Source organism: Panthera onca, chromosome E3, assembly GCF_046562875.1.
Source record: "Panthera onca isolate mPanOnc1 chromosome E3, mPanOnc1 haplotype 2, whole genome shotgun sequence".
In the NCBI taxonomy this organism is placed as follows: domain Eukaryota; kingdom Metazoa; phylum Chordata; class Mammalia; order Carnivora; family Felidae; genus Panthera; species Panthera onca.
Genome location: NC_138354.1, coordinates 18,946,687 through 18,967,677, shown reverse-complemented (window position 1 = coordinate 18,967,677; position 20,991 = coordinate 18,946,687). Strand labels below are relative to the sequence as shown.

Below are 20,991 nucleotides of genomic sequence, written 5' to 3'. Positions count from 1 at the left end.
AGGGAGGGAGGGAGGGAGAGAGAGAGAGAGAGAGTGAGTGGAGGAGAGGGGCAGAGGCAGAGAGACAGAATCTTAAGCAGGTTGCATGCTGAGCACAGAGCCTGATGTGGACCTCGATCCCATGACCCTGGGATCATGACCTGAGCCAAAATCAAGAGCCAGACACTCAACTGACTGAACCACCCAGGCACCCCAACATGGTGACTATTTTTAAAAGAAAAATATTTTAAGGAAAATAGTATCTGAAAACTATGATAATTTACTTAACTTTTAAAATCAATATAAAATATAAGAAGGTTTAAATCACAAGAAGACTGACACTGATCTTATACAAACCAAAATATCGTACTGGTATTATTTTTACATGGCAAATTTAAATTTAAAGACATTGGATTATGCCAAAAGCTCTTCCTTTATCTTTGAACTGAGGCCTTTTCTTATCTTGTACTATAATAACAAAGCCTATTACATAAATATACTTTTCAGTGCACACTGAAGAAATCATATATAGTTTAACAATTAGTTTAGACATGTTTGTTTAACTAGATTAGATATTTCTAGAGTGCACACATTCAACAGAATAATTCCCTAAAGTTTTCCAAGAGAAGAAAATGGACAGCAAAAAAGGTGAGAGGTAGCTACTTAAGGCAAATATAAAATTATCACTCTAAAAGGCTAATTCATGTTTTTCCTGCAAGGAGAAGGAAAACAGTTTAAATGTTAAAAAAAAACAAAACGCATTTTGACATAATACACACACACACACACACACACACACACACACACACACACACAGTGATATTCCAGCCTATTTAAAAAAAAAATAAATGAGGCACTTGGCAATGTAATACAGCTATACAATTAAAAAGTCAGCATTTATTAATCTCCAAAGTATGGAAATGAAATAATCACCTATGTTAAACAAAATAACCTCTCTCTCTCTCTCTGTCTCTCTCTTTCTTAGGTAGGCTCCACATCCAATACAGAGCTTGAACTCACAATCTTGAGGTCAAGAGTTGCACACTCCACTAACTGAGCCAGCCAGGCACCCCATAAGATAATCTCTCCTTTTGACAAATAAGACAAATAATCTCCTCAGGAGACTTTCTTCCTTTTTTTTGTTCTAAGGTACCTCTCAAATACATAATCTTGTTAGGGGCCACTGCAATTCTGAATTGTCCCTAGTGAGACTGTGTCAGAGAGATAAGGGTACAAGTTAGTATAATTGTGAGAAGGAAGCAGGTATTTGGCCCAATCTTAGTTGAGACAAGGATCCATAAGGATGCTGTGCAACCTTGCATCTGCAGAACTTTGCCAAAGGCCAATTTTCATTGACAGGGACCAGAGAAAATGTCCTGATTCTGGTCAGAAGAAATGAAACAAAGAAGTTTGCAGGGACACAAACAAAACTGAGGAAGCAGACCTTATAGCAATTTAAAATGGCAATCTGCTGCAAAGTTTACCCAAAAGACACCGGTCTGAGGATACCTTTTGAATTTCATAGCCTCTAAGACTCGTTATAGTACAGACTTATTGGGCATTGGTTGATAGAGTGATTTGTCTGGTTTATCCTGGTAATAAATGACACTCCAGCATGCTAACTAGTTATATGACCCCTGAGTGGTTGGCATCTCCAGCTTCTTAAAGGGACAAGTGACGTTCAATCATTAGAGTTTGAGCAGTAACAGGTTTGTGATGCCCTTAGACATCCAGGACTGTATACCTGTCCTTTCCCTAGAAACGTTTCCTGTTATAGACAAATGGCATTCAAAACACTAGACAGGAGGTCAGACCATAACAGCAGGTATAAAAAGCCCGAAAACAATTTTACCAAGGAAAAATAAAAATCGAATTGGATAACCAAAAAACCAACGGGGACATTATACCAAGGAAAACAAAATAATCCTAACACATAAGGGCCTTAACAAAATATTAGAGCTCAATATAGTGAGAACTTGGCTCCTGGTCATGGACAGGATGGCACCTCTGAGACACAAGGGATCTCAGATGTGTACATTATTACTAGAGTGGAGGGTTCCAGTCCACGGTGGTAAGGGCTTTAGCTGAATCTCTGTGGATTCCCCATTTCTGACAATGCCCTCCAGCCAAAGATCAACGGGAACACACCTGTAGTTAAACAGGGGCAATGGCACACCACGGGGAACCCCATCATGGACATCTCAGCAAGCGTGTGTTAGGAAGGACTTATTTATTACAGGATTTAGGCTTGTGTTGGATGATTTTCAAGGAGGGTTTGAGAAACGGGAGATTTGCGCTAGGTTGGAAGTTGTCAGGAGGTAGGGGTAATTCTTTTTGGTTATCTTAATAATTCTTATCTAGAATTTAGGAGGAACGGATCAAGGATTAAAGCCGTACTTGGTAAAAAAATAAAAAGGCAGTCACTCAAACTGGGGGGGGGAGAAAGAGTTATGTTTGGTCATTTTTGTGGTTGGGACAATGTTCTTGTTTTTGTGTTCAGACATGATTATGAAACGGTCTTTCAATCCATCAGAGACTGCCTTTGTCTGATGTTGGGAGTTCTGTGAAATTGTTTATGCTCAAAAGGACAACACCACAGCCCGGCTGACAGTGCTAGGCCAGCTCCTGGCAATACCAAGGCTTCTAGAGGGAGAGTGCCCACCAGCTCTCAGCTGTGATGGGCTGCTTTTCTCTTTTTCACCAGCTACACTTGTAAAATCACAATCGACAATCCCTTCTGGTAAAACATGAACTCTTTAGGTCACCCCAGGCCCCATTACTCCCCAGTGCCTTACAATGGCCCACCCCACTCATTTACACTCCCGTCCCCGGGCACTGAAATCTGCACCCCTCGCTAAGCAAAAAAGGAACCAAGCCCAGAGAGAGGCGGCTTGCCTAGGATCACTCCGTGAACTGGGAGCATGGTGGAAACTACAACTCCGTTTTTCCCTGCTAGACATTAAAGGCCCATTATTAAATCTCTGAAGTAGCAGCTTCTAGAAGGAAAGTAGATTTAGTCAGATAAAACACACGCTCTTGTCAACAAGGTGTTCCGATCTTATTCCTTCTTTCTTTCAGGATTGGCTGTCTCGTGACATCAGCCGGGATTCTGAGACCCTTGGCTGGCTGCAGCAGCCACCCTTGACATTCATTCTGCTCCTCAAAACCACCAAGCGCGTTCTGGCCTGGAGTCTGTGTTTGTGCCCTTCCCACAGCCCGGAACTCTTGTCCCTCACACCTCCACGTGGCCGCCTCTTCTCTGCTTCGGCCCCGCATCACCTCCTCAGGGACGCACTCCCTCTAGACCTTACCTACTCACACCCAGCGTGCCCTAGCACTCCTGTCACCTCCCCTAGAAGGCCACCTCACAGCAGTCTCTTGTAAGAATCTCCCTTGGTGTTTTGTTCGCAGCTCTTCTCGGTTTGTCAAAAACGCGGCGATGGGAGGCGGGAAACCTTGCCCTTCACGCCCACGAAGCGCTCTGAGGGCAGAGACCCAACGACGCGGAGGAGACCTCGTTTTCCACAGCTGACTCGCGACCGGGGCGGGAGGGAGTGGGGGGGGGGCTCCTACACTCAGGGTCCCGGGCTCGCGGAGGGACGCCCGCCTTGCACAAGGCCCCGCCCCGCCATAGGCGGAGCGCTGTCTCCCAACCCGGCCCAAGGCCAGCACGCATGCTCCGCCGGCCCGCGAGGTCGGGGGCGGGACCTTGAGGCGCCTGCGCAGTTGCTCGGCCCCGGCTTCCGGGCGGTATCGGCGCGATGGAGCTGAGGGCCAGTGCCGCCGAATAGCGGCGGCGTGAGGTCGCGCGGGCCGGGTGGTGTGACCCGAGGGCTTGGGTCTCCGGGTACTTGGGAGCCGCCGGAGGGTGCGGAGAGAGCCTAGGATAGCCGTCCGCCGCCACTCCCCGGCATGTCGGCCGAGGCCTCGGGCCCGGCGGCGGCCGAGGCCCCGTCCCTGGAAGCGCCTAAGCCCTCGGGTCTTGAGCCTGGCTCCGCCGCCTACGGTCTGAAACCGCTGACCCCGAACAGCAAGTACGTGAAGCTGAACGTGGGCGGCTCGCTGCACTACACCACGCTGCGCACCCTCACGGGACAGGACACCATGCTCAAGGCCATGTTCAGCGGCCGCGCAGAGGTGCTCACCGATGCGGGAGGTACGCCGCGCCGCCCTCACCTGTGTGGTCTTCCAGATCCCCGTCTGCCTTCGCCCAGTCTCCTCCTACCCCCTCTCTCGTCTCTATCGTCCACTCAACTCTTTTCACCTCCCTCCAGCCCCACATCCCGTCTTATCTCCCCTTTCTCATCCATAATCTCCCTCAGTCCTTCACCCCCTGCAAATAACCAATGTTTATGGAACATCACTTCCCCCCCCCCCCCGCCCCGCAACAGGTGCTACGGTTGTGATTCAACATGTCACTTCAGAATTTTTATTATCACTTCCCTCCAATTCTCCCACCCTTTACTCCTCTGCCCAAACGACTTGGGAACCAGCCCTTCTGCCAGCAGCGCCCTTCCAGGCAACCTTCAGGTTCCTTCTAACTGCTTAGCCTTATGTTTGCCTCTCTACCTCAGCACTGCTAACCACCAGCCGGGAGGAGTTGTCTGTTAGCGTGTTCTTATAACACAGGTCCCTGTACACTCTAGGGATTCATCTGTAAATGCAGATTGTAGAAAAGGGCTGCTTTGGGTTTGCTAGGGACACCAGAATGGAGGGTGGACAGTTCTCTTTGGCAAGTGAACCTTACGTTCTTGGAGTGTTGCCTTCAGGGTTGGACACACATGCCCCGGTGGAACCTTAAAGTTTTTGTGAGGGGCCGGGGGGGATTTAGAGGGATATAACGAGGATTGTAAGAGCAGGAGAATTAAAATTTCAGAGGTGGAGTTCAGTCTTCAAATATCTGAAATTGAAGAATGTATTTATTAAGCAATTATTTGTAAAGCGCCAGTTAGTGCCCGAGATACTTTGGTAAATGAATCAAACAAGATTAGTCTTGTGGACTTTACTTTTTTGTGGGAGCAGGAGGAAAATAATGAGCAAGTACATATGCAAAAAATACATGTAATTGCAGATAGTAATAAGTTCTATGAATAATATAAACGTTAAAATGGTAGTGAACTGGAGGATGGGGTAGACATTTTAATTAAGTAGGATGGTCAGAATTAACACCAAAGGTTAGAGTTTGTTGATACGGTAATCTGTAATAACTTTCTCACGGTGAGAGGTTTTTCAACATGGGACAGACTTGGAAGGGAGTTAATTCTCTGTGTCTGCAATATGTTGTTAAAAAGGGGCCTATGGGAGAACTCCCTGGAGATTTTTAAAAGGGATGTTCTTGGGGATGGCAGCGGTCTGAGACAGATCAGTATTCAGACTCGAAGAGGGAAAATCTGTTTTTCATAAAAGTTTAGCAGCTCCGGAGCCACCTGCAAAGCCAGCCTTCCTCCTGCCTCTCTCCACCCCACCAGGTTGGGTGCTGATTGACCGGAGCGGCCGTCACTTTGGTACAATCCTCAACTACCTGCGGGATGGGTCCGTGCCACTGCCTGAGAGTACCAGAGAGCTGGGGGAGCTACTAGGCGAAGCGCGCTACTACCTGGTACAGGGCCTGATTGAGGACTGCCAGCTAGCACTGCAGGTGAGGGTCCCTGGGTCCCACCCTATGCCCATGTCCCTGGGAGAGCTGCCCAAGCAGTTAGATACTAGGACATTAAAAAAAAGAGAGAGAGAGAAGAGGCATATGGGGTACTGTCCAGAGATGCTGCCCGTGGCCTGGCCGTGACTGGTCATGACCACAGAAAATTTGGGGGTGCTTTCCACTGTATCCCTGCTGCCTCAAGAAGGACCTCTTTTACCACCTCATGCCAGGACTAATGTAGTTGTTAAATAACTGCTCTCTTCTTGCTGTTCCTACCCGGCTAATGGAGCTCTCACACTACCACCTGAATGATGGTCCTTAAACACAATCCCAATCTCTTCTCCTCCTTGCTCAGAAATCTTAAATAACTCCATGTGCCACTAGGAAAAAACAAAAACAAAAAACTAATTTAAACTAGAATATAGTGACCTGTGTGATTTGGTTCTGTCCTGGGAGGCAGCATTCCACCTCCAACCAGGTTTGGTTTTTTTTCCTTTTCTTAACTTTTTTTTTTTTTTATAGCGTTGAAATCCTAGAAGCAGAACTGCTCCCAATACAACAGGTTGGGGGTTCCAGAGCCCCAACTGCTGGGCTTCTCTTCTATGGATCTCTTAGGATTCCGAGGAGATAGAAGGCATAGCCAGGACCTGTGGGTTAAGTGTCACCTCTCCCACAGCTCACTGAATGACCTTGATTGAATCAGTTCCTACCTCTGGCATTCTGTCCTCATGTTCCAAAAGATAGGGAAACAAGAAAAATATGTACAGTGTAGTGAGTTTTACATAAGCCTTTTATTCTGTTCTACTTTTACAATGTTAAACATGTCCTTTCTTTTATGATACAATATTAATAGGAGATAATGAGGTTTTTTTTTAATGCCCTTTATGTGTTAAAAAGTGGCAACTATTAACAACTTTCTGTTGTCTTGGTGAATACTCACTGGTTCTGGAAATCCAAAAATACAGAGTTCCTTTGGGCAATATCCATGTTGTTCAAACTGCATCCCATAGAAGAAAAAATGCATTTTATACTCACATATATATAACTTAAATAAGAGTTATATGAAATGATACTTTTAGTGAAATACACACTGATATATTCTGTTCTCTTTTTAATGCTTTTTGGGACCCATTAAACTTATTCATGACCCACTAATGAGTAACCACTTGCAGTTTGAAAACCATTGCATTAAATGATCTTGAAAGAGGGTTCCTGCTCTGTAGTTCTACATTTATCCAGTGTTACCTCACACCCACTGTGTGTCAGGAGCAATTCTGCTATCTATTTGTGTGTACATCTTGTACCTCCTGTTCCACATAAAGGAGGGAAGTTGGGGATGCCTTCGAGGTCAAAGAGCCAGTAAGCTGCAGAGCTCAGATTCCCAGGTGCAGTGCTTTTTCCTCTGTACTCCAGCTGCCTCCTTTCCAGGTTTCCCTGACACCATTCCCATCCTCACCCCACTCAGAGTTTTCTTGTTTGCCTGGAGGTTTTGTTTTTGTTAAGATTTGGGTTTAGAGAATTGAGTTCATCATACTTCTCAGTGCGTGGTACTTAATCATTATTGGTGTATACAAATCTTTTCTCTTTTTACTTTTTCCCTGTCATTCCCAGTCCCTTGCCCATTTCCCTTTGACCCATAGATAGCCCTCCAATTCTAATGTTTTGATACATATACTTGGATTATGTTTGTACCCTTGAAAAGCTAAAAGCATTGTTTTATATATGTACATGTTTTAAATATCCATAAATGGCATTGAGCTATCGATTGTGTTTTCTGTTTGAACACTTTTTTCAAGATCTATTCATGTTGCTCTATGTACATTTAGTTCTTTACTTCTGACTGCTGCACAAGAATCTATGGCTTGTATTCACCATATTTTATTTATACATTCCCCTGAGGTTGGAGACCTAGATTGCCTCCTACTTCTTCCTTCCCCTACAAACAGTGCCACCTGCCACTGTGAGTGTGGATCCTGGGCCAGGGTTTCTCATGTTTGGGAGTGGAATTGCTGGGTCACAGAACACATCCAAATAAATTTCAGCAAGTATCATCAGATTACTCTCCCCATTGACTGTAGCACTTTATACTCTTGATCAGCAATGCTTAAGGGATCTCGTTTCTGCATATTCTCAACCACACACAGCATTATCCAGTGTTCTAATTTTGCAAATCTGATTCGTATGGAGTGATCTCATTTTAATTTGCATGCCTCTGATTACTAATGAATTGAGCATCTTTTCATATGCTTAACTCACTTTTTTGGTTTCCCATTCTGTGAATTGCCTATTCATATTCTTTACCAAATTTTCTACTGAGTTTCCTATCTTTTTCTTGTTGCTTTGCAGAAGAGCCTTGCATATTTTAGTTTAGTTCCTGGGGAGAATTAAGCCCTAAGGCATATATTGTACATAATAAGTTTATTCTCCTCCTGTGCAGCTAGAATGGTACTATTTGCTTATCATCCTTGGAAGAATTGAGAAAATAGTTACTCAAATTATTTATTTGCTGGGTTTGCGATTTGGGTGAGGAATCCTAGTTGAGAAAATCTGTTTCAGATAATTTCTAGTCAGTTTTAATTGTGGCCAGTATTTTCTCTTGAAATGTCACCTGTCTGTGGCACCTGTTGTTGAATAGAAATCCTTGATTTTTTTTATTATAAATAACCATTTATTATTTTTAAAGCAGTATATATATGTATTGTAGAAATTTAGAAAACACAGATAATCAAAAAAAATAAAAGCACCAAATATCCTTCCGGGTCTATTTGTGTGTGTGTGTGTGTGTGTGTGTGTGTGTGTGCGCGCGCCAAATTATGGTCGTGCTGTATGTGCTGTTTTGTAGTCTGGTTTTTTTGTTTATTTGTTAATAATTGCCATCTTTCCATGTCAATAAAATGTTTTCTTATCTAACATCCAGGGTATACAAATTTCTCCATTTGTTCCAGAAACATCTTTTATAGCTGACTCATCTAAACCAGGATCCAGTCTAGATCTTTGCATTACATCTGGTTATTATGTTCTTTAAGTCTTCTTCCAGCCGAAAACCATCCCTTTTTTGTTCATGCTGACTTGTTAAAGAGACCACCAGCTGTCTTGCACAGTGACCCACTTTCCAAATTTGTGTGGTTGTTTACCTGTGGTGTCATTTGGTTTGTTACTCTACCCTATTCTGAGTTTTCTATAAACTAGACTGTAGATTTAAAGACTTGACACTAAACATTTTGGTTAGAATACATTGTAGGTAATTTTATGTATTTCATACTGTGTTATATGAAGTGACCCATAATATTGTTAATATGACCCATCATTGGTAATGCTCAGAATTGGCTCCTAGATTCAGATGATAATGGTCAGATCCCTCCATTATAGTTACACTTCCTTCGTGCCAGCTGTAAAGCAATCTGTGTAATGTTTATGCACTGTGTGAATGGCAGTTATCTATCAACCACACACCAGTTGAGAATCCTTATGTGAATCAGTAGTTTCATTAGGGTTGTGGAGTAATTATAATTGTTATTATTCCTTCAACATTATGACCTGGGGTTATTTGTAAAGTCACGTTTTCTGTTGTTAACTGGAGAAATTCTTGATTTTTTTTAATTTTTTTTTTTTTTTTTTTTTTTTTTTTGAGAGAGAGAAAGAGAGAAACAGAGTGTGAGTGGGGGAGGGACAGAGAGAGAGGGAGACAGAATCCGAAGCAGGCTCCAGGCTCTGAGCTGTCAGCACAGAGCCTGATGCGGAGCTCGAGCTCATGAACCACGAGATCATGACCTGAGCCAAAGTTGGCTGCTTACTGACTGAGCCTCCCAGGCTTCCTGTGAAATTCTTGATTTTTAATGTCAAATTCCTCCCCGCTCCTTTTTTTCCCCCCTTAATGGTATATCCTTTCAGGGTCTTGCTTAAAAAGGTTTTTTGTTTGTTTTTTCCATTCTACATCTTTTATTAGCTTTATGGTTTTATCTTTCATATATGGGTCTAAATGGAATTCACTGTTATAAATGTAAATTATGAAGGGATTTAACTATTTTTTGTCCTCCATAGAGTGAACTAGTTTTCCCAGTGCCACCTACTAAATATTCTGTGGTAGCCAGTGTCTAAGATGCCCACCCGCAATTCTTACTTCCTCCTTATTCATGCTCTTGTTTAGTTTCCTTCCACGCTGAATAGGGCTGACCTATGTAATCAGTAGGATATTGCAGAAGTGATGGTGTATGACTTCTAAAGCCAAGTCATAAAAGACATTGCCATTTCTGCCTATCTCGGGTCACTCACTCTGGGGGAAGCCAGCTGCCACACGAGGACAAGGGAGGTTCACTTGGTGAGGAACTGAAGCCCCCTGCCAATAGCCAGCACAGACTCCCAGCCATATGGGTGAACTATCTCAAGCAGATTCTCTAGGCCCAGTCAAGTCTTCGGATAACTACAGCCCTGGCCAATGTCTGGACTCCAACTTCATGAGAGACCCTGGGCCAGGACCACCCAACTAAGGTGATCTCAAGTTCCCAATCCACCGAAACTGTGTCATAATAAATGTTTATTGTTGTAAGCTGCTAAATTTGTAGTAATTTGTTACCCAGCAGTAGAGAACAGATTGGGTATCTGGAGTGGGGTTCTGTGGTAACAAAACTCTAAAGTGTAGGAGTGGCTTTAGAACTGGGAAGTGGGCACAAGCTGGCATGGCTTTGAGGAGAATATTAATAAAAGCCTAAAGAGCTTGAGAGGGTCTGTTCACAGAAGTCTGATGACCTTGGAGTAGGCTGCTGGGATGAAAATGTTACTGGAAACTGGTGTAAAGGGGATCCTTGTTATGTAGTGGCAGAAGTTTAACAACACTGTCTCCTACGGTAATGTAGAAAGTGGAAAATGTACCTAATGATCTGGGTGGTGTAGCTAAAGAGATTTCCAGAAAGAATGTTGAAGGTGCCACTGGGTTTATTGTTGCTGATAGTAAAATAGAAGAGGAGAGGGTAAGCAAGAGGAAAAACAATTGAACACAAAGGAGCCAGGTATTACTGGGTTTGAAAGTCCCCAGCCTTTCCAGGTAATGCATGATGTTAAAATTAACAAATGGCTTCCAGGAAAAGATCAAATATAGGGCATTCTCAGTAAAACATGATCTAAAGATGAAACTGAGGATATGATTGTAAAATCCTTTGTTAAGACTTCAGAAATATCCAAGATGCCTCAGAGAACCTTTGAATCAAATAATAGTGCTTCTAAGAAACTTAAGGGTGTTACCCCTCAGCAGTCTCAGCACAAGCCCAAAGTAGAGGACAGCTTATCTCACGAAGATTTGTGGGTGTGGCATTCGTCTAATGAACTGAACCCCAAGACTCACAAGACACCCATTAAGTTTTTAAGAGAATTATATTGGCAGAAACACTGCCAGCTTGGACCAAAAGTGACAGACCGTGCAAGACCTTTGGACCCCCAGAGTTCTACTGGCAGGAAACCATGGAGCTGCAAGCATGGATTATCTTTCATGGAAAAGGGAGGATGACTCAGGGCAGAGCCAAGAGCCATAGAGAATCATTTCTGAATAAGAGTAGGCATCAGAGAGCTCCCAGTATTCATCCAACTGGATTACAGAATTGATACGAAACAGTGACTTCTGTGTGCCACCTACCTCCTCCCCAACCGTTTGAATAAGAGTGCACCGGTGATTGTGCTAATGCCTGTTCCACCACTGCATAGTAGGTATATGGGAGAGACGAGTGGTCTCTTTAGTTCACAGGTCTTCAGATAGAGTGGAAATGTTTATGGAGCTATACTTAAGGAACTACACCTAAGGAGCCTCATCCCAACCTACACTGACTTAGATAAGATTATGTACTTCAAGTGACGCTGAAATGGGATGAGACTTTGGAGGATCTTGGGAGGGAGGAAGTGTGTTTTTCAATGGGAAGGAGTTGAATCAAAGGAGCCAGAAGGTGGCCTGTAGAGTTAGTTAGCCTCCAAGGCAGTCCCCGGTGATTCTTATTCCCTAGTATTCATTCTTTCATGTAGTTTCCTTCCACACTGAACAGAGCTGACAAAACTAGGTCATGAAAGACATTGAGCCCATCACCTTGGTCTCTCGGATCATCTGCTCTGGAGAAGCCAGCTGCCATTTTGTGAGGACACGCAAGCAACCCTATGGAGAGGTCCAGATGACAGGGATGAGATGTTTCCTGCCGACAGCCAGCATGAATTTGCCAGCCATATGAATAAGCTTTCTCAGACACAAACCGTCCAAATCAGGCATGTCTTCAGATTCCTGCAGCACTGGGTGACATGACTACAACCTCAAGGGAGACCCCTATGCCAAAACGACCCATCTGAGCCACTCCTGAATCCTCGACCCACAGAGACTAGGATAATAAATATTTATTGTTGATTTAAGCTGCCAGGTTTGGAGATAGTTCATTACACAGCAGTAACCAATACATACTTCATACTTGCCCCCACCGATATGTGGTGTCCTCTTTATAAATATGTTTTCATATATATACCAGCCCGTTTCCAAACTCTCTGTTGTGTTCCATTGGTTTCTTGTTTGTTCCCCCAAACCAAAACCACACTGTTTTCTTTAGTATGGCTTTGTAGGATACATTAATATATGATAGATTCAGTCTTTTCTCTTGGTTCTTTTTAAAAATTGACCTAAGTAATAGACTTTTATTTTTCCATATTAATTTTAGAAAAAGTCATATGAGTTTTTTTTCTTTTAATGTTTGTTTGTTTGTTCGTTTGTTTTGAGAGAGAGGAGAGGGGAGAGAAATTCCAAGCAGGCTCTGTGCTTTCAGCACGGAGCCCGATGTGGGGATCAAACACATGAACCGGGTGAGATCATGACCTGAGCCAAAACCAAGAGTCAGACGCTTCACTGACTGAGCCACCCAGGTGCCCTAATTTTTAAAAATCTTCTGGAATTTCTAGTTAAGAGATCTTCTGGTTGAGAGAGGTGAGAGGGGTTTTGGCATAAAGATTCTTAAAGACAGGAAAGAGGAAAGAAGCCCATGTATCTGGTTTTGCCTCAGACCTCATCCCACCCAACCAAGTTCATTTACTGAACAGACACTGAGCATCCACTGTATACTAGGAATTCCCTAGGCGAGAAGAGACCAGATCATAAGCAAACATACCCCAAAGTGAGAAAATGTGAAGAACTAAGAGCCATGAAGAATGAGCTGTTAATGTGAAAAGGAAGTAGAGGAGCCTACTTTACTCTAGTAGTGGTCAGGGAGCTTCAGGAATTGGACCAGCACCCTCTGGGGGGTACTGTTTGAGTTATCTTAATGGTATGAAGGGGCCAGCCATACATACAACAGTGTAGACCATTCCAGGCAGTGGGAACAGCAAAGGCCTGGGTGGGCACAAGGAACAGGCTATGGGTGGGGCTGAAGCCCAGCAAGTAGGGGAGAGTGGTAGAGATGAGATCCGAGAGGTTGAATCCTGCAGAGCTTTGTGGACCACTAAGGAGTCTGAATTTTTTTCCCAAAGGCAACAACAACTTTTGACAGCTTTTAAGTGGGGGAGTGAGTGACCTTTGGTTGTGCTGTTAACCACCTTCCGCTTCTTCTCCAGCAAAAAAGGGAGAACCTGTCCCCGCTGTGCCTCATCCCCACGGTGACATCTCCCCGGGAGGAGCAGCAGCTCCTGGCCAGCACCTCCAAGGTGAGGCCCCTGAGCCCTGTAGGGTGGAGGCCGGGGGCCTCTCCTTGCAGCCTGACCCCCACCCTTCTCCATGCTCTCTCCGCCCACAGCCCGTGGTGAAGCTCCTGCACAACCGCAGTAACAACAAGTACTCCTACACCAGGTGACCACCACGGGGCGGGAGGTGCACCGGGTGGAGTCCTGAGCTCAAGCACAGCCCAGGTCTGGGCCCAGGGGGAGGGACAGAGGGACAAAGAGAAGGCCTGCCTAGACCAGGGTTCCAGCTCTGCCACTTACCCACTGGGCACTTTGGGCAGGTCATTTTCATTCCTGAGCTTCAATGTGATCACCAGTAAACAGGCTTGAGGTGAGGATTAGATGATAATGGCTGGCATTTACTAAGTGCTTTTCCGTAACAGGCATTGCTGTCAGTGCTTCACACGTATTAACTCCCATCATCCTCACAGTCGTTTGAGGTCGGTACTATTGTGATCTCCATTTTACAGATGAGGGAACTGAGGCACCAAGAGGTGAAGTAACTTTCCTGGTGTCACTCAGTTAAAAAGCAGCTGGTCTAGGACGTTAGGTGAAGCAGCCCAGCCCCAGAGCCTGCACTGGGAGCCACTCCGCTGTGCTGGGATTTGCTCCGCAGATGCTGGTCCTCCCTGAGGCCCGCTTAGCCTGGCCCCAGGGGTGGAGGAAGCTCCCTGCTGGGCACCAAACCCCTGGGCAGGACCAGAGTGCTGGGTAGGGGGGCCCCTAGGCTAGGGGAACAGCGGGCAGGAAGCCAGTGTACTGAGGCCTCCTGGCCCCTGGTCCTCAGCACTTCAGATGACAACCTACTTAAGAACATCGAGCTGTTTGACAAACTGGCCCTGCGCTTCCATGGGCGGCTGCTTTTCCTCAAGGATGTACTGGGGGACGAGATCTGCTGCTGGTCCTTCTACGGGCAGGGCCGCAAAATCGCCGAGGTGTGCTGCACCTCCATTGTCTATGCCACGGAAAAGAAGCAGACCAAGGTCAGAAGGGGTTCAGAGTCTGATCAGGGAGGGCTGTGGTGGTGGGCAGCACCAGGACCCTGGACTGGACAAAGGCAGCTCAGCAGACCAGGCAGCGGAGAGTCCGTTACTGGGAGCTAGGGCTGCAGTTCCGAGTTCCAGGGTCTTTTGTAACCTTGGGCATGTCACCTTACTTCTGTGGGCCTGTTTCTCTGCCATGAAATGAAGGTGTTGGATTACAGTGGGATTCTTTACCTAGGCCATTTGGGTCTCCAGGCGATCTGGAAGTGGTTTGCAAGTTTGGGAGTGTGTATGCATCTTTCCATTTAGAAAGACCATAGTTGTTAGAATCTCAGAAGGGTCCATGACTCAAAATAGGCTTTTAAAACCTCAGGACCTTAGAACACACAGGTCTCTTAGAACAAGTGAGTGTATAATTCCTGAGTCATTAACATGACAGTCATCAGCAGATAACTTCCTGAGCACCTACTCTGCACTAAGCTTTGCACTAGGCTTCAAATCAAGGTGAATGAAATGTCTGGTTAAGTACCAGCGCTCTGTCATGGCATCTACTTCCTTCTGCCCTTGATATGAGGGAAGAGCCTCAGATACACCCTCTGAGCACCCAGTGCTATCTCATACCTCCCCACCTTTGCACACACCGTCCCTCTTCTTAGACTGTTTCTTCAGCCCCGTCTGCCTAATGAACTTGTGCTTAATCTTTAAGACGCAAGTCAAGCACAGCTTTCTTTGGGACACCTTCGCTCATGAACTTTCAACCCCACAACCCCAGAGTTGATCATACTTCCTTCTTAGTCTGCAGCAGGCAGAGGCGGAGATAGGGGGCTGTCACACCAGCAGCAAGGGGTTAGCTTCTTGAGCGTAGGGGATCTACCTTTTCTTCCTATCTCTCTAGTACTAGACAGGCACTTGCCACACAGCGAAAGCTAGGAAACATTCACTGAATGCATGCATGAATGAATGAGTGACCAACCCACCTTCCAAGAAGTTTCCACTGTAATTGGGAAAACAAGATAAACCAGTAATGAGAATGCAGCTTGTTAAGAGTTAGTTATATCCCTCCAGGCCACACAAAGAGACCCTCCATCACCTCCTCACTTCACTCCTTTCCACTCTCTCCACTGCCTCCCTCCTTACTATACTAAGTGCACTCCTGCCCCAGAGCTCTTGCACTTGATGTTGCCTGTTCCCCAGACTGCTCTTTCTCTGCTTATCCACCCGGCTCCTTCCTTCCTCCTTTGTCTCTTGGTTCAATGTCACCTTTTCCACCAGACTTTCTCTGAACTCCCTCTCTAAAATTGTAACATTCCTGGCCATGACAATCCAGCCCCCTTTTTATTACTTGTATGTCTGTGTCCTCCCCCTAGAATGTAAACTTCCTGCAGATAGAAACTTTGTTTAGTTCACTGCTATCTTCTCAATGTCTAGAACAATGTCTGGTACAGTGCAGTCACTCAGTAAAAATTTGTCAAATGAAAGAACATACCAAGAAGACTTGGCAGCAAAGGAGAGAAAACAAATTAACTCTGCCTGACTTTAGAGCTGGACCTTGAAGGATAAGTAAGACTTTGCTGAGTAAAAAATTTGCAAAGAAGATAGTCCAGGCCAAAGAACCTGTGATGGCAAAGGCTCAGGGGTGTGCCAGTGCAGAGCCAGCTGGGGGAGGGGCACGTCTGTGTATCTGGATCAGAGGGTTGCAGCTGGGGGTTGCTGGCCTTTTGCAGGTGGAGTTCCCAGAGGCCCGGATCTTTGAGGAGACCTTGAACATCCTGATCTACGAGACTCCCCGGGGCCCAGACCCAGCCCTCCTGGAGGCCACAGGGGGTGCAGCTGGAGGTGGTGGGGCAGGCCGAGGGGAGGATGAGGAGAACCGAGAGCACCGTGTCCGCAGGATCCATGTCCGGCGCCACATCACCCACGACGAGCGTCCTCATGGCCAACAGATTGTCTTCAAGGACTGACCTTTGACCTTTCTCCCTGTTTTCCTCCTGCCACTGGAACCCAGTTCCTCTCTCTTTCCCTCCTTTTCCCATACCTTTGCCCCGGCTTTGCTGGCCAAGTCGTGGGCCCATCTTCTGTCCCTTCATTGCATGGTACAGTTCACTGTGGCCCTTTTCCATTCCTTCCCACCTCACTGCTAACAGCACGGTACATTCCAGCCCCCTCCCTAGGTCAGAGCCCTTCAGGAGGCCTGCATTTGTTCCCTTATCCCATTCTTGTCCTGCTCTTCCCTCACCAGCTGGTTTAGAGTGATTTAGAGCTCCTTTCTCCCCTTCTCTCTCTCTCTCTCCCCACCCCGTCCCCCCCGCTTTTTCAGCACATTGTACACGCCAAAGTGTCAAGCCAGCCCTTACTGACATCCACCATGTTCTGAACCACCTCCCCACCACCGTACAGGGTAGTTTCCCTCCCTTGTCCTTCCCCCACCAGCCCCCCCCCCACCTCCTTAACTTTGTACTAGGCTGGCCTGGGCTTGCACCAGCTCAGCCATCTTCTCAATCTATTTCATATTATTTATTTTAATTTTCTATTAAATTATTGGAATAAAGTTGAGTTGAGGGTCTGGTGCTGGCTCTGAGGGAGAGGATCGGGGAGATGGCTTGTGTTAAGGAGGTACTTGGCTAGTTGGATGGGACAGGCCAGGAGCTCCTGCCCAAAGCCTTGAACTGGGCTGGTAGCTAGAAAAAGGTAGTCAGGAGTTAGGAGAGGATTTAAAATCTGTATTTCAGTGTTGGCTGGTCCGTTCCCACCCACAGCCCCACCCCACCCCCTGCAGTGGAGAGGCAGTCCTGGCTACCACTCAAGCCATCCCTGAGTGCAGCATCTCTCCAGCCCAGATGTCTGAAGGGAGCCCCTTCCTTCAAGGGTCTGGTGCGAAGACAAAGTCAAGGGCCTGGCGCTCAGCCCCAGCCACGTTGGGGTGCCAAAGGTCCACGATGAAGACCACTCGAGGCCCATCTTCTGGGGAGCCTAGGGCACATGGGGATGGAGACAAGAGAGCAGCTGACATTAATTATTTATATGCCAGAGCACTCGCCAGGTGCTCCTAACAGCAAACACTTTGTAAATAAGTGCCAGGCATTGTTCTAACCCCTTGTATGTGTTCACTCCTCATCATCAGAACAAACTTGAGGGTCAGTACCACAATTATTCCCGTTTTATACAAAGTAACTGAGGCACAGAGATTAAGTAACCTGCCCAAGATCACACAGCTAGTAAGTGCCAGAGGTAGGACTGGAACCCAGGTGGTTCAGGCCCAGACTCTTGTGCTGTTAACCACTTGGCTATGCACCTACATTAACTTATTTAATCCTTGCAGTCACCCAATAAAGAAGGTGATCGCCCCATTTCACAGGTGTTTGGGGAAGTTGTAGGACTCGTTCAAGGTCATGCAGCTGGAAAATGATGGTGCTAGGACAGGAAGCCGGTTGGGCTTGATTCTGCAGTCTCTATTCCCTTTCACTCAGTCTCTCATCCCTCCTAGCAGAACGGGAACCCATTACCATTATGAGCCACTGTGTGCAGGAACGAGTCGTCCACCAGTAGACAGTGTCCTTCAGCCCAGCACTGGGGCTCGCCCCCGACCACCAGCTCACAGCCAGGAGGAATCTTCAGGCCTGTGGAAAGAGACCCGGGCATCCAACACCCCTGCTTCCGTCAAATGGGCCCACCCCATTCAGTCAAAATGCAGAATTGCAAGTCTTAAGCACCCCATGTAGTGTCCCTCTTTGCTGTCTGGAAGGTGACCCAAATGTAATTACGATATAGTGGCAGCTGAAGTGCTGGGAGATACAGGCAAGGCAGTGCAAAGCACAATATTTGTTTCAGAGAAAAGGGAAGGCTCCCTGGAGGAAGTGGCATCTTTTCTTGGGCTTCTGCCAATTTAACTCAAGAAGCTACTTAATGTGTGCTTGGCCCTCATTAGTATAATACTGATGGATCCACTTTGGCCCCAGGACCACAACACAGTAGAGTGCTGTGAGAAAAGTGGGCACCAACTCCAATGATGGGGAATAGTTAGACCTCCCAGAGGCGGCGCGGCACTTGAAAGTGGAGTCCTGAAGGCTGAGTAGGATTTTTCCAGGAGGTGATAAGGCAGAAAGACATTCTAGACTGAGGATAGCGTGAGTGTGGCATCTGCCAGGATCAGCCAGAAAGCTCTCATGATTTAACACATGGTGGGAGGGAAGGGGAGGAAGGGAACAGGTGGGAGATGAGGAGAGAAGGAATCTGGACTTGATCCTGAGACCGGTGTGCTTCGAAGTGAAGGACACGTCAAACTGGTGGCACACAAAATGCTTTTAGGCAAAACAAGGTTTTAAGTAACAGCACATTAAATAACAAAAAAATGTTTCCTTTTCCATTTTCTTTCAGCTTTTAAAACATGAAGAAGAGACTCTCAGTTTGGTGCTACCATAACTTTAACACCCCACCAACACTGCTCCCTTCTAAAGGAACAGAGTGGAGGCTTCAGCCTCAGAGAGACTAGAGTATTTAGCTGGGATTTTTAAAGCTTGCTTCTTTCTTTAAGTTTAAATTTGTTTTTATGAGTCCTTTCTATTTGGAGCGAGTAATACTGATTATCATTGTTCTCTAAAGATTCCTTTTTTTTTTTTTTTTTTTTAATTTTTTCTTCAACGTTTTTTATTTATTTTTGGGACAGAGAGAGACAGAGCATGAACGGGGGAGGGGCAGAGAGAGAGGGAGACACAGAATCGGAAACAGGCTCCAGGCTCCGAGCCATCATCAGCCCAGAGCCTGATGCGGGGCTCGAACTCACGGACCGCGAGATCGTGACCTGGCTGAAGTCGGACGCTTAACCGACTGCGCCACCCAGGCGCCCCTAAAGATTCCTTTTAAATAAGCGAGACAAAATGTGGGGAGAATCGGTATCGAGAAAAACAGTACAGGTGGAAAATGACCATGGCAAAGCTTATGAAGATGGTTCGCAGGTAACTGAAGCTCAGGAAATGCTGCTGTGGGCAACAGGGAGTCATGGAAGATTTCTGAGAAGAGAGGCATGATCAGAACCATAGTGTAGAAAGCTCTGGTGGCAGAGAAGAGTCTGGAGGAGGAATCGTGAAGGCAAACAGGTTGTCTGTAGGCAGCATCTACTTACCCAGATGGCATCTGACCCGGGCATTGGTGGGCCCACAGCGACCCTCAAGCCGGGCCCCAGGCAGGAGGACAGAAAAGCCAGCATTGCCGAAGGTGTTGGCACTCATAAAGCTCCGCAGCCCCCTCAGTGCCCGATAGGCCCCCGGGCACCGGCGGCAGTTGCTGGGTTGGCACCGGCCTGCTTGGTACAGCAGGAGCTGGTAGCACCCAGGGGCCAGGGGTGGGGACCAGCCCCGAGGCAGAGGAGTTGTCCCTGAGAAGTCCCAGCTCACAGCCCCAAAGTCCCGCAAAATGGCAGGGAAGCTGCTCTCCAGGAGCTCCACATCATGCCGCTGGGCATCCCGTGGCACGAAGGGGACTGAGGGCAGGTCTGGCAGGAAAAGCAGGCCTGGGCGCTGAATGCCCAGGACCCCTGGCCCTCCCCCAGGGCCTGGACCACCTTGAGCTGCCCTCCTCACCCTACCCATGCCCGCCCAGGAGTAGCGCCTGGCATAGGCCCGCAGGCGACGGCTCACTAGGCCTTCTGTCCTGAGTCCTTCCCCAGGCTCCCCAGAGCTCCCAGGGCTTGGCCTGCCAGTCTCAGAGCATCCCCTAGGCCCTCCACTGACACCCCCAGCCCGACCCCCAGCCTCCAGGGCCTGCATGTCTTGGGAGCCCAGACGGTAACAGTACCAGAGGAAAAGGGAAGTGAGGGCTCCAAGGAGCAGGGTAACGGCTGAGGAGGCCAGGGGCGATGGCCACGCAGGCACGATGGGCAGGGAGGCCCTGGCCAGGAGGCCTGGGGCATCTTCCAGACCCCAGTTCCCCTGTCCCCCCAGTTCTCCACCGGTTCCCTCTGTGGCTGCTCCAGGGTTACCCCCTGGGCTGTTTCCCCTCCACATTTCCCACTCTTGGTTCTATCTCCTTCTGAGGTCTTCTCTTCACCTTCTAGCTTCCTCTTTCTCACCTCCTTCAAATACCTCCAACCCTCCTTTCTCTTTCTTCCCTTCTATCTCTCTCTCCTTCTACCTCTTTTTTCTCCTTCAACACTCTCCTCTTCCTCCTCCCCAACCCCCTCTCCTTTCTCCTTCCGGCAGTTTCCTCTCTCCCCTTCAGCCTCTCCTTTCCCCACTCTCTCTGTCTCCCCCTCTCCTTTCTCCTCTCTTCCCTCCCTTCCCCGCCCCTCTTTAAGCTCTCCCTCCCTTCTAGCTTCCCCGGACAGCAGTTCCTACCCCACCTGGACCCGCAGCCCCGGGAACCCGCAACCAGTCGTCCTCCGCAGCGGCTTCTCTCTCTCCTTCCTCCCCCTTCTCCCCTCTGCCCTCGCTTCTCACTCGACCCGACCCGCGGGTCTTCTCTCCCTCTCTCTCTCCTTCTTCCTCTCTCTCTCTCTCTCTCTCTCTCCCCTCTCCCTCCCTCTCTCCTACTCGTTCCTTCCTTGGCTCCCACTCACCCTGACGTCACCCATCCCCACAGTCCTCTCAGCTTAGCTACCCCCGCCCCCACCCAGTGGCAGCCGCATCTCAGCCAGGATGGGGGGAGGGGGGGGGTCGTCTCCGGATTTGCCTCCCCGCCCCGACGGGGCGCCACGTGGGGCGCAGGGGGCACTGTGCCAACCTCCAG

The 20,991-nt window shown here is 47.5% G+C and overlaps 2 protein-coding genes across 2 annotated transcripts; one reads left to right on the top strand and one right to left on the bottom strand.

The window, feature by feature from the left end:
* Positions 1–3,654: 3,654 nt before the first annotated feature.
* On the top strand, positions 3,655–16,824 carry KCTD13 (potassium channel tetramerization domain containing 13). Its single transcript, XM_060648938.3, has 6 exons — positions 3,655–4,135; positions 5,448–5,617; positions 13,184–13,273; positions 13,363–13,415; positions 14,076–14,271; positions 15,996–16,824. The coding sequence occupies exons 1-6, from the start codon at positions 3,892–3,894 to the stop codon at positions 16,230–16,232; spliced, it is 990 nt and encodes a 329-aa protein (XP_060504921.1). The 5' UTR covers positions 3,655–3,891; the 3' UTR covers positions 16,233–16,824.
* Positions 16,825–16,936: 112 nt separating this feature from the next.
* Positions 16,937–20,830, bottom strand: ASPHD1 (aspartate beta-hydroxylase domain containing 1). Its single transcript, XM_060648937.3, has 3 exons — positions 19,391–20,830; positions 17,775–17,888; positions 16,937–17,241 (listed from the first exon to the last, which is right to left on the bottom strand). The coding sequence occupies exons 1-3, from the start codon at positions 20,268–20,270 to the stop codon at positions 17,132–17,134; spliced, it is 1,104 nt and encodes a 367-aa protein (XP_060504920.1). The 5' UTR covers positions 20,271–20,830; the 3' UTR covers positions 16,937–17,131.
* Between the last annotated feature and the right edge of the window lie 161 nt (positions 20,831–20,991).

What these genes read in the sequence shown, in the direction of transcription:
- KCTD13 (XM_060648938.3), top strand. Translation starts at nt 3,892, where the DNA reads ATGTCGGCCGAGGCCTCGGGCCCGGCGGCGGCCGAGGCCCCGTCCCTG. An exon ending in GGTGCTCACCGATGCGGGAG is followed by an intron (nt 4,136 to 5,447) that starts GTACGCCGCGCC and finishes CCACCCCACCAG; the next exon opens with GTTGGGTGCTGATTGACCGG. An exon ending in AACAAGTACTCCTACACCAG is followed by an intron (nt 13,416 to 14,075) that starts GTGACCACCACG and finishes CCTGGTCCTCAG; the next exon opens with CACTTCAGATGACAACCTAC.
- ASPHD1 (XM_060648937.3), bottom strand. Translation starts at nt 20,270, where the DNA reads ATGTGGAGGGGAAACAGCCCAGGGGGTAACCCTGGAGCAGCCACAGAG. An exon ending in CCGGGTCAGATGCCATCTGG is followed by an intron (nt 17,889 to 19,390) that starts GTAAGTAGATGC and finishes CTCTTTCCACAG; the next exon opens with GCCTGAAGATTCCTCCTGGC. An exon ending in GCACACAGTGGCTCATAATG is followed by an intron (nt 17,242 to 17,774) that starts GTAATGGGTTCC and finishes CATGTGCCCTAG; the next exon opens with GCTCCCCAGAAGATGGGCCT.